General features: G+C 44.0%; 1 protein-coding gene across 1 annotated transcript; it reads right to left on the minus strand.

Moving 5' to 3' along the window:
* Positions 1 to 1672: 1672 nt before the first annotated feature.
* LOC149279282 (syntaxin-16-like) lies at positions 1673 to 6418 on the minus strand. The gene is made up of 9 exons (XM_089501375.1): positions 6293 to 6418; positions 4838 to 4849; positions 4152 to 4259; positions 3803 to 3943; positions 3557 to 3719; positions 3131 to 3222; positions 2637 to 2780; positions 2370 to 2450; positions 1673 to 1777 (listed from the first exon to the last, which is right to left on the minus strand). The coding sequence occupies exons 1-9, from the start codon at positions 6416 to 6418 to the stop codon at positions 1673 to 1675; spliced, it is 972 nt and encodes a 323-aa protein (XP_089357501.1).
* Positions 6419 to 12480: the final 6062 nt, after the last annotated feature.

Consider the following 12480-nt stretch of genomic DNA (forward strand, 5'->3'; position numbering starts at 1 on the left):
AACACTTTTCCCTAAACAGGAAGAACTAGACCTTCTTAAGGGGCGCCCACCAGGCCTAGTGCCCGTCCAACCAGGGGCCACGGATCAGAGAAACAGCAGCAGCGACCAACAGACAACCCCACCGAACCATGAATATGACAAACGGTCAACGTTTAAAGTGTCCAGGCCTTTAATGCGGTCCGTATTATTAATTACGCTCATTGCAAGCAGAGTATTCTGACGACGGCTTTGAATAGAAATGTGTGTTTAGCTGTAAGACAGGCAGACTGTATTAAAAACAATTGTTACAACACGTTTGGCCCTCACCTGCATCCCGAAGACCTCCCGGTATAGTCCAGGGGCTAATCTTACCCACCGCTAGAACCGGACGGGCTGCTTTATTACCCCTTTTAACATTCCAGAGGATCATGTTGGCGAAAAGAAAACCTTCTAATAAATTAGAAAGAGAACCGCTAAACTGGAAGGGATTGGGTTAATTTCAGTGGGGTAGAATTACGCGTTCGCGCCGTCTTTTATTACACAAAGGGCCTGATCACCTTACCCGTGGCTATTGTTTGAAGAAAAGCACTTTCCATGCACGTGCATCACAGCATGGCTGGCGGGGGGTGATGAAAATAGACATTTTCTGTACAGTCTTATAAATTACAAATATACATACAATTTATACAACACGCATTCTATGAGAAAGTATCCGAGAGCGCGCGCCCCGACGTTCATTTAAATACCGCTGATAAAATAGTCTTGCTGCAGGAAGAAGTTAAAAGCTGACGGGCGGCTGCTGTTATTTGGGAGATAATTACGGTAATTGGCGACATGGCCTTCACGCTATGACATAAATATTATCGTAGGAAAAACACCCAAAAATGATGGGAAGAAGTGAAAGGAAACAAAGTGATTGGTTCACCTTTTTAAACATGATTTCAGAAGATGCAGCGATGCAGTCTACCCAACTACCGGCTTAATGTTGTGGGAGTTGGAGGTCCACAAGAGCCGTACAGCTTTCTGATGGCGAGCCCGATGCAAACCCTTATTCTTAAGCCTAAATAAACGCACAGCTCTGCCGGGGCTCCCGCTGGGTGATAAGCGCCGACACACTTTTAACCGTTTACGACAAACAAAACAAAAAATAGGGCTATATGAGGTATGAGAGGCTCTGGATTACCACGGTATTCACTATCGCTCAGCCCTGGCAGGCGCTGCGGCATGCTGTGGCCAAATGTGTGGACGCTGCCAACGTGAACTTGTCACCTTGGGCTAAACGCGTGGGGCTCCGTACCCTACACCCAATTTGGGGTTACCCTGCTACTGCAACATACAGAATGATGCCCACCCCACATAAATGCATGCCCAGCAGGGTAATGGATTTGCTTTTGTCAAAGATTTGATCCCAAATACCCCAAAACCATTTTTTTGGTCCATAGTGTTCTGTTTTTTAACGAAAGGCAGAAGTTTTACCTTTCCAGACAGCAACAAACTAGCAGAATGTAGCTGGGGAAGATACGAGCGAGTCACGTCTTCCCTATTAGAGCACACAAGAGAAGAGCGGACGTGTTTAAAAAAAAAAATCGGTTAACTCCACAAATCCCCAACAATAAATTCTGTTTTACACACAAGAAAAAAAATACATTCACAGAAGTCCAAAATAATAAAAAAAAAAATAAGTTAAAACTCGCTAATTAGACTTCACACCGATTAGCACTACGATGAGGACGAGGAGGACGACAAACAGGATAAGGATGGCGAGCATTTTCCGATTCTTCTTCTGATACTGTTCAGCCTGGAAAAAAACAAGAGGAAAGGCTGTCAGTGTTATACGGGTCCAACAAACGCGCGGGGGGGTTATCTGCCCGTCACGCATGATGCACGCGGTGACCAATCAAAACAGAGCTATTCTGTATTAACGCATTCCCGCACAATGGCTATTATGTCATAGCAATCATATTAAACGGACAACAACATTACAAATTCGTTACTTTAAAGCCGACCAATCATCTCTTTCAGTTTTTCCATGAGACAATTTGATGGCTGAAAAAGTGTCCTGCGCTTATATTTACAATCCCTAAATAATAAAACATATATACCAATACATCAATTAACCAAATAAATAAAGGCCATCAATCAATATGAGTAAAATATATATATATATATATATATATATACATACACACACACATATACTCGGTTATATTGAGTGATAAAAATGTATACTAATTGATGTATTCATTATATATTTAAAAATTGTAAAAAATAAATAAAAATTATGGGATATTTTATTAATTGATATTTATCACACTTTTTGTTGTGCTTTTAGCACATATATTTTCAGAGTTGTATTTTTTTCCCCAGAAGAAATATCGATGTCTACCTACCTTCTGCAACTGTTTCAATCCCTCTTCTGTTTTGATACACGACTGTTCTACGTTGTAGTCAATTCGATCCAGAACCGTACCCTAAAGACACAGGTTCCATTAAGTCTAAATATATTACAGTATAGTAATTCTGTATGAACATTTTACTAGACCAGGACTGACCAACTAGAGGCTGAGGTTGTGGCCCTGAAGGGCTTTAATCGTGGATTCCATCTTATTGAAGATCTACAGCAAAAATGTTGCCGACGACGCAAAACGTGGCTTTACCTGCTCGACCACCATTCCTGCTAACTCTCGGAAGATTTCATTCAGGTCAGAGATGGACTGCACAACCTGGCGGATTTCCCTCTCCCTCTCTTCCACCACCATCGTATTCTGCTCCACCAGGGCTAACTGGTCATCAGTAAAACCCTACAGATTAAAATACGTTGGGAGAAGATAAGTATTCGTTCATCACAGGAAGAAAAGGAGACAAAAAATAAGATTTCTCCCCAAAATATTCCCTAGATGCTTACAAGACATGAAGAAGTATGAAACAAGACAAATCTGACAATATTGAACCGCGATGGGTTTGTAAAATGTTTGAGGAGACCGCTGTCCATTATCTTGTTCTGAAGCTGGGATGGCCCAACGGAAGTCCTTTACCTGTTATGGGACTACATATCCCATGATGCTTGGTGCAAACCTTAGATTTCACTTATGCCTAGCTGAGGGTCATGTGAGTTGTGGTTGCACGACAGCCCTGGCAGATAACGTCTCACCCGATCATACAGCGTAGTGTCCTCTCCATCGTCCATCAGGGGGACGGACGTGTCGAAGAAATGCTTGGATCGCTCCTCTCGGTTCTTCATTCCTGGTTGAGAGGCACATTGTGTCAGAGAGTCGGCCGTGCAATCTCTTTGCTCTCACATTGCATATCAGTGGAAGAAGTTACTAGTCGTTGGAGAAGTTACTATTCTATAGAACATTGCGTACAAATTCTACTTCTCAATTGATTTTTTATACATGACCCAGGAGAGTGGAAATTTACGAACCTGGTCATGGGTGTAATCTTTCTGGTGTTAAATCTCAATGAGTACCATAATGCATCCCTATGGAAGTCATCCTCACGCAGCTGCAGCCTTTCACCAATCAGGATTCGTTTAGAATATTTGTGGCCCCCAGAATGCAGCCAGGGAAATGCTTACGTTTCAGATACCCAGACTGCCCGTGCCGGAAGTTGGTGGAGAGGTCCTGAAGAGACTGTGCCAGCGAAGACACAACATTTCTCAGAACTCGCTCATCCTGCTCCGTACAGCTCCGCGACCGGCTCTGGAGTGTCTGCACGGCTCGCTGGCAGCGGTGAAACATCTGTAGGAAGGGGTATAAAAGTCCGTCACGGGTTTCACTCCCCCACCTATCCCGTTCCAAACGGCGGACGGCCCTTCCGCTACCTGCGTGATTTCCTGAGTCGTGATCTCGATGGCGTGCTCCTCCTCTGTGCTGTCATCTAGAGTGGGTCTGTTTAAATGTTTATCATGCAGACTGGCCAGTTCCTTCATCTTCTGTTTAATCCGTGTGATGTCATACTGGATCTATGGAGCGACAATCAGTCATAAGCCTGGAGAAAACCTCAAACGCTACTTTGGAAGAATTTACAGGTTTCCATGCAGTTTTAAAAATACACAATTTTACCCAAACAGCGCGAAGACGGACAGAACAGGTGCGTTCAACTTCAAAAAACATTTTACAGATAATAGTCACGCAGCACGTATGGAACTTTCTGGAAGGGGCTTCACTTACTTCTTCTACACCGTCCACCCATTTGGGGGGCAGACGCTTCGTCACACCGACAGCTGCTTCTGGATCCAGGCTAAGGCCCGACACCAAGGCCATACGATCGTCCGCTATCTAGAAAAGAGAAAAGCAATCAGTGAATATCTGGAGCAGAGGCCACCAAGCTATGGTTACCATAATTCCCTCACTGCGGAAAGAAGGAAAGAAAGAAGGAAAGAGAGGAAGAGAAAGAAATAAGCAAAGAGAGAGAAAAAGAAAAAGAAGAAAAGGTAGAAAGAGAAAGAAAATAATTTGGAAATCCCTTATTAAAAGACCTTAGTAGTCTGGGAAGCTCAGGATGCATCTCAATGAACTGTTGCAATAAAAATACTTAAGTAAAAAATAATTATATAAAAATGACCCTCTTGCCCAAAATCACTCTACAGAGAAATGTATGGTTTCTGCCGGTGATCTTATTGGTTGCCGCTACATTAGTCGGGTTTTTAAAGCAGTTTGCCTGAATTGTCACACGGATACATCGTTTATCCTCCCGTGAATGAGCAAGGAGGGTTACGGTCAGAAATATGGCCGACATGCAGCACCTGCCCCACACCTATCCCTTCCCCAAAGGCATCCGCAAACGATCCAAGAAACAATAACCAATGACATCGCACATTGCGTGTGACATCATGAACTAAGCAGGGAGATCATACCTCATCCAACTCCTGGCATGCAGATTCATCAGATCCCAGAAAGCAAAGAGGGGAGAGAGTAAAAATCATTATTAATCAATGGCGTACCCGCCTTAATTAACGGCACCAATCCCTGATCCCACATCGTTTGATTATCTCTATAGAAGCAGCAGAAACATTAACTCCGATCGACAGATTCACAGATTAAATAACTCGCAATTTATTCCCGTTCCTGGTCAGAATGCTGCAAAAAAACATTACCAGAAGTGATAAAAGCAGAACATCCCCCCCCCCCCACTCCCCAGCTGTCAGGACAAGCCGATGTTTAAAGGGTTCAAATAGCGACGAAAATCATTATTCTTTTCCATCGCAGCGTGCAGGAAAAGTTGTGCATGCGCAGTAAACCACGTCACTGAGCATGCGGGGGGCGTGCGGGAGTTAAACGCTCATGTGAGTGCAAAAAAAAGAAAAGAGGGGGATACCGGGGTCAGCAATGTTAAACCGGAGATCCAGTACACTCATAGTGATGTCAAACTAATGTACACACACTAGTAGTGATGTCATATACCAACGTACACACACTAGTAGTGATGTCATAAACTAATGTACACACACTAGTAGTGATGTCATATACCAACGTACACACGCTAGTAGTAATGTCATAAACTAATGTACACACACTAGTAGTGATGTCATATACCAACGTACACACACTAGTAGTAATGTCATATACCAACGTACACACACTAGTAGTAATGTCATATACCAACGTACACACACTAGTAGTGATGTCATAAACTAATGTACACACACTAGTAGTGTTGTCAAACTAATGTACACACACTAGTAGTGATGTCATATACCAACGTACACACACTAGTAGTAATGTCATATACCAACGTACACACACTAGTAGTAATGTCATATACCAACGTACACACACTAGTAGTGATGTCATAAACTAATGTACACACACTAGTAGTGTTGTCAAACTAATGTACACACACTAGTAGTGATGTCATATACCAACGTACACACACTAGTAGTAATGTCATATACCAACGTACACACGCTAGTAGTAATGTCGTAAACTAATGTACACACACTAGTAGTGATGTCATAAACTAATGTACACACACTAGTAGTGATGTCATAAACTAATGTACACACACTAGTAGTGCTGTCATATACCAACCTACACACACTAGTAGTGCTGTCATACTAATGTACACACACTAGTAGCGATGTCATAAACTAGCATACACACACTAGTAGTGATGTTATATATAGTATAGACACACATTATATATATATATATATATATATATATATATATATACACACACATTATATATATATATATATATATATACGCACTATAAGTTTTAGAAGACGCACAAGATATTTAAGACATAGGAAATAAAGATTTAAAGCCCAACACAGACGGGGCCGGAAAGGTCCGGCACGGAGACTCACCACTCCGCTGCTCCGGGCACTCGCCGGGCGGCTGTAATTACTCACTTGCTCGGCCAGTATGTGCCGGTTTTGGGCCGCATTGTTCCGCAATAACAAGAAGGCATCAGTCAGTCGGCGAGTGGCCATGATTCCCCAGCAGACACCTTACACTCTCACACCTGTACAGGGGGCACACAGCCCAGAACAGGGGGCACCGTGCACTCACACTCCAGAGCTGACAGACACCATGCACTCGCACTCCCACTCCTGAGAGAGGGGGTCACTCGGCTCTCAAACCACAAACTGGGGGGGGGGTCAAGCTTCACAATAAGGGTGACAATTGCCACTTACACTTAATAAAGGGAGTGGGGGCACACCTGACACTCACACCTCAGAATGGGGGGTACACCTGACACTCACACCTCAGAATGGGGGGGTACACCTGACACACTTCAGAATGGGGGTGCACATCTGACACACACTTCAGAATGGGGGGGCACAGCTGACACTCACACTTCGGAATGGGGGTCTCCCCTCACTCACACACCTGTCTGAGGGGGGCACATTCCACTCACACCCCTGGGAAACCCGGATATGGCAGCACCGACTCTCTGCATCACCGGACAACTACTTCCGCCCGGAAGCGGGAGAACCATAGAATAGTGTCCACTACTTCCGCCCTCAGTGGGGTGGGCACCGTCTGCTGATGTCTATTAGGGATGACACTGTTTAGCTTTCTGGCTGCAACGCAAATGGTTTCCTCCGGGAAACACGCCCTCCGCAGAAAGGTTCCGGAGGAGGTGGAGGGGGTTGAGAGGAACATACTTGCCAAGTGTCCCAATTTAGTTAGACCAGTCCCTCTCCCCTCCCCTGATGCCCCTCTTTTCTAGTATCTCAGAATGTTTGCTGGGTATGAGGGTATCGCAGGGTTCTACAGCCCTAAAAGCCCCAATAATGTGTATAGAAACAGCAGGAAACGGCTTAATAAATTAAATGGGGCAAATAAAGTACATTATCCTTCTTCTAAATGCCTCCCTCATTTATATAAATATCATAGCTGCTAACAAACTCAAATTTGCTGCAATAGTCCCAACTACATTTATTCACTACATGGCTGTTTATTGGCACAAACGGCGTTCAGAACACCGTCTGACATCCCAACCACAGACGTATTGCACAGATATTGAAATTCTATATTAATAAATATGAATAAATGGGTTAATTCCAGCCCGCAGGCCTTATTTAAAAAGAGAAGTTCTGGTATTGTCAGGAACGCCCCACTAGTTTCCATGGCAATTGCCCCACTCTCACCAGTTTGCCTCAGCATTTTTTTTAAATAAAATCAATCCCCTGCCTTGCATTAAAGTAGGTGTCCTCCAGGTGGCAGCGCAGGGCTGCGTAACCAAGGACTCGGGGTGAAATAATATTATTCCCGTCCCATCGCGTCTGGGAGCCGAGTCCTCTGTGTTGTGAATGTGGTTGTTGAAGGGTTAAATACATGACAAGGTTCTATGATTTCTACACGTGAGACGGGTAATTCCACACCTGGGGTAGAAGTCGAGTGGCCTGGCTCAGGCCCAGGGTAATATCTGATGCCACCGCTTTATAGCATGAGTCTTGGGGCAAAGTCACCATTTATAGCATCACAAAACAATGCAAATGCATAATAATAATATGCATTCTCGGATAACCATAGGCTGTTTTCATGGAAAACGAGAATATTTCTGGCTGTAACATAATTACAAAAGGGTTTCTAACCATCAATTATCCTTTTAAACTTAAACTTGGATCAGCGAGCACAATGTGCCATTGGAACACAGGAGTGATGGGAGTGATAAAGGGCCATTGGAACACAGGAGTGATGGGAGTGATAAAGGGCCATTGTAACACAGGAGTGATGGGAGTGATAAAGGGCCATTGGAACACAGGAGTGATGGGCGTGATAAAGGGCCATTGGGACACAGGTGTGATGGGAGTGATAAAGGGCCTCTGTACGGCTATGATGAAATTACATTAAATATAAGCCGTTTTCAAGATACAATAGTCATTTACAGCATTAACCCCGTCTGCGCTGGATTTCTCAACCATTGCATGTTATTTTAATGGACAAAATGTGCTTTTCTTTCAAAAACAAGGACATTTCTAAGTGACCCCAAACTGTTGAACAGTAGTGTATGTTTACTACCACGAGAATATTTGTATAGGTTTTTGGGGGTTCCCCCCACTGTGAAGAATGCCAGTAACATCACATCACCCCAACACCACCCCACTATCTCCCACTCAGCCTGATGGCAGGGGGCAAACTTCCCCGAGGGCTGATCTGGTTTCAATCATTTAATGTACACCTTAAGTTTTTTTTATCCTACTTGCAAGTCCACACATGGCCACAGGGGGCAGCATACAGCCTCATTAAAATACTTAAATTTCTCCTGTGCTGGATCCTTTCTGTGCTCCGAGCATTATTAACCACCCCTCCCGGATACGTTGGATCAGAAAGAGCTTATGGCCGTAGTGCTTTGGCTGCATTAAATCAGAGCCATTAGGCTGGAGCTGACCTCTGAGACTGACAGTTGGCAGCCTACCCTTCTAACTCCCATCAGGAAGCCGCTGAGCCAACCCTGCCACCTCCGCTAAATGAGCTGTCGAATACAGCTCGCCACTTAAGTTCTGACCTACGGCTGGCACTGAGAGTGTTCCTGTACATGGTCATCGTCTGCATCGGACATCAAATACTTCTGGCTGGAGCCGAGACAAGATAAATCCTCGTTTTCCCAAATATTTCCTGAAAGCTAGAATTTAAACCAATTAATCCTTAAGACTCGCGGAGTCGGGGAAACTGGCTGTAAATTATACAAATGAATTTAATGCAACAACCCCGTCGCCCCCAGCCCCCCTTAGCCGCCCCAGGGCAAAGACACCACTTAACTCCATCTCCGATCGTCCCAGCGATAACTCAGCTGCTGCTTTAAATAGAACCGACTGTACTCCTAAGTCACTCGCTGGCCGATATTAAACCTCTAGTCCGGCGGCTTAAAGATAACGGAACCTAACTTCCAAGATTCATGTTTCAAAAGCTTTGTATCGTTGGAATGGTCGCTGATAAAATATTTATTTTTATTAAATTTATGGAATTATACAGGTTATTGATTTTAAATAGCCCGATAAGAGACATAGAATTAGGCGAATAGACCTATTATCTTCATGCAGTAGAAATGCCCCTCCTAGTAATCCACCCTTATATGTATGCCGGTACTTGGGCTACAATAACCCCATGTGAAGGGTCAAAAGAACTCATTGGTGATACTTTAGATCAACCCAGTCCTTTGTGAATGGTAGCCCATGGTCCACGTGATACATATGTATATATTCTTTTTGAATTTGGGTTAGAAAGCTTGAATTTTGGCACTTTATCTGGCAAGTTCTTCCGGACGCCGCCAGTCCCAACAGGCCGACCCCCAAATTAACCGAGAAATATAACATGACCAAAATACATGTTATGCATTTGGCTCTATCTCAGCTCAGGCTATGCGCTAATTGCGGAGAGTTCTTGAACGTTAAGCCTGGCGGGGGAATGATTTATAAGCCGTTTAGAGTGTTTGTGCTTTTTGGAATATTTTGAAACGGAGCTCGTAAACTGTGAACCAGGCCCATTAATTTTTTTAGGTTGGGTTTTAATGGATTTGGAGCGGGCACACAAAGTGAGGTCTCCGGATTTGGCTTCGCTCCAAGTCAAGGTCTTAAATTCAGAAGCTGTACGCCGAGGGATTTAGACGAAAAAAAGTCGGATTAGACACACGAAAGGCCTTGGAGGGGCCGAGCGCGTCTCTGCAAAGGGACTATTTTTACAGGACCTACAATTAAGTGAGTTCTGGCAGCAGTTATGTCTTTCAGACTTGGCGTCGTTGGGTTGTGAGTTTGGGAACGTTGTAAAAGTTTGTGATAATAGTGAGGACTCCCTGCAGCCCCCCACTACAGACGGGTAACATCCAACTAAAATGCATATAATATAGAAACACCTTCAAGGTCAATAGAACGGTTTCTCCGGGCGAATTGTCCATTCTAAGCCAAGAAAAGAGTTCTCTGCAGGAAGAGCAGGAAAGGTCCAGAATCCACAAAGAAGAGATTTCGTGACAATTACATTTTAACTCGAAAATGGTAATGTATGTTTTTAATTGATTTGAATCCGTGATGTTTTCATTGGTCCAAGCAGCAGAATTACAGTGAAATAACACCGGCCGTCTTAAGGGAATCCTAGTAACCCGGCGAGGTTGTAAAAAGGTTAAAATCCGAAGCCAGAGTCTCCTAACCTTTCCAAGGCAAACGGCGTCTTTTGCGGTTGCCAGATTGGAATAAACACCTTTTTTTTTTCAGAAAGCGACCCGCGACTTTACAATCCTATAAAAGTCTTGCGAAAAAGGCAAATCTCTGTAACAATAATGACTTTTAAGAATAACAGGTCGCAACTCACGGTCAGGATTCGAAGGAAACAGAAAAGTAAATATTTGATCAAGTTGAGAGGGGGCGTTTGGCAACTTCGGGGAGCCGCAAGCCGTAGATTGTCACGCCAGGTACCGGAGCACTTTGTAAATTCACGTTAATCTCGGGTATTTGCCGATTGCCGAGCGAGATCCAGGAAATGAAACGAGGGAAAAGCCAGTGTTTTCTTTGTAATTATGAGATATGTTTTATGATCAGTCGGCTATTGTAGTGCCTACGTCATATGAGTTATGGAGTGTCTAGAGTACGATGACATCATCGCTGGAAGATGAAAGTTCAGGGAGAGGAAGCCTGAATAACGAGTGATATTTTTCAATCCGGGGGTATGATGGAAGGTGGCGGCCGGGCTAAATTTACAGACGTAGAGTTTGTAGGCTCGGGTCGCGCTTTTATAGACTTGTTTATTAGTCGTCCAAAGAATGAGGTCAAAGTTACAAATTCCGTGGAAAAGAAAGAGCGAAATAATAGATGAAACCAGAATTCTGAATTGGAATAGCTGCCAAGTGTCCCTGTTTTAGAGGATGAACCCTTCTTTTAAACCAAAATCCATCTCTCTCTCTCTTTTTTTCCCCGTTGAGAGGTCCAAGAAGATCCTGGACAACGTAAACATTGCGTGTTCGGAATATTATGGCCACCACCGGCCCGCTGGCAGCTATTATTAGGGTTTCTAGGTGTGATACTGTTGGCCATATTATTATTTTCTTTGCCCACACAGGAAGATATTAACCAAAAAAGGGTAAATTTCAATAAATTAATGTTTATATGCTTATAAATAAAAGCTACAAGGATGGTTCCCTTTTCTCCACGTTTGGCCGAATTCTCGTTATACTTGTTCAAGTAATTTTTTGTTGATTACTTGAAAATGTGTTATTTTATAGTCAGTTATAAATTCCACTTTAGAATATATTTTCTGCGTAACAGAACCTGGTAAAATAAAGCGGAATGAAGGATGTATTTGGTAACAGTAAATATTAGGTTGGAAACCTGATGGCAGAATTTTGTAATTTCGAGGCCAGAAAGCACAGAATTAGGTCATTGCCAGACTTATCACATTTATTGGAGTGGGGAGTGTATAAATTTGTGGACGTAGCCATATTCTGGAATAGTTTTTCAATCTCCTGTGTGTTGCGTTAAATTCGACTTCTCTTCGGAAAATAAAATTAACTGCTGACCTTCTGAACCATCTGCGCGGTCATTATCCAGCGATGTCCGCTTCTTCCATCCGTCAAGGCAAAAATTATCTCCCCCCCCCCGCACATGGCTGGTGTATTTACCTAGGGAGCTGCCCAAGATGCGACCCAGCCGCTCCGCAGTTGGCATCCAGAATGCATTAAACTGCAGTCTATGGAGCCTTCATGGGGTAAGTAGGCCGGTTGGGGGGATTAAAGACCTTCCCTTTAACTGGTTCCTTGTGCAGCGAGATACCGGGGGGCTTGATCTCCATACCTGAGGACTCTGCGGGATTCGGTCTTCCGAGTGGACACTCGAATCCTCTGGGTCGCGGGAGCCCGATCCTGACATGCCCCACTCCCTCACATTTCCCCCTTCAATGGGAACCCCCATCAACGTCAGTGGTACCCCCACGACGTAAGGGGGATCACCCACTGACGTTAGTGGGTAGTCCTGGTTGCTTACCGCAAAGGAGGCTCCAGGTAGCCAAAAAGTTCCCAGGTATGCTGATAGCCCAAGACAACGATCTGCATTAAGGTTTT

Source organism: Sceloporus occidentalis, unplaced genomic scaffold (genome assembly GCF_023333645.1).
Source record: "Sceloporus occidentalis isolate IW3139 unplaced genomic scaffold, rSceOcc1.0.p SCAF_173, whole genome shotgun sequence".
Taxonomy (NCBI): domain Eukaryota; kingdom Metazoa; phylum Chordata; class Lepidosauria; order Squamata; family Phrynosomatidae; genus Sceloporus; species Sceloporus occidentalis.

What these genes read in the sequence shown, in the direction of transcription:
- LOC149279282 (XM_089501375.1), bottom strand. Translation starts at nt 6,418, where the DNA reads ATGGCCACTCGCCGACTGACTGATGCCTTCTTGTTATTGCGGAACAAT. An exon ending in GCAGTCTGGGTATCTGAAAC is followed by an intron (nt 3,223 to 3,556) that starts GTAAGCATTTCC and finishes CCTCTCAACCAG; the next exon opens with GAATGAAGAACCGAGAGGAG. An exon ending in ACACTACGCTGTATGATCGG is followed by an intron (nt 2,781 to 3,130) that starts GTGAGACGTTAT and finishes TTTAATCTGTAG; the next exon opens with GGTTTTACTGATGACCAGTT.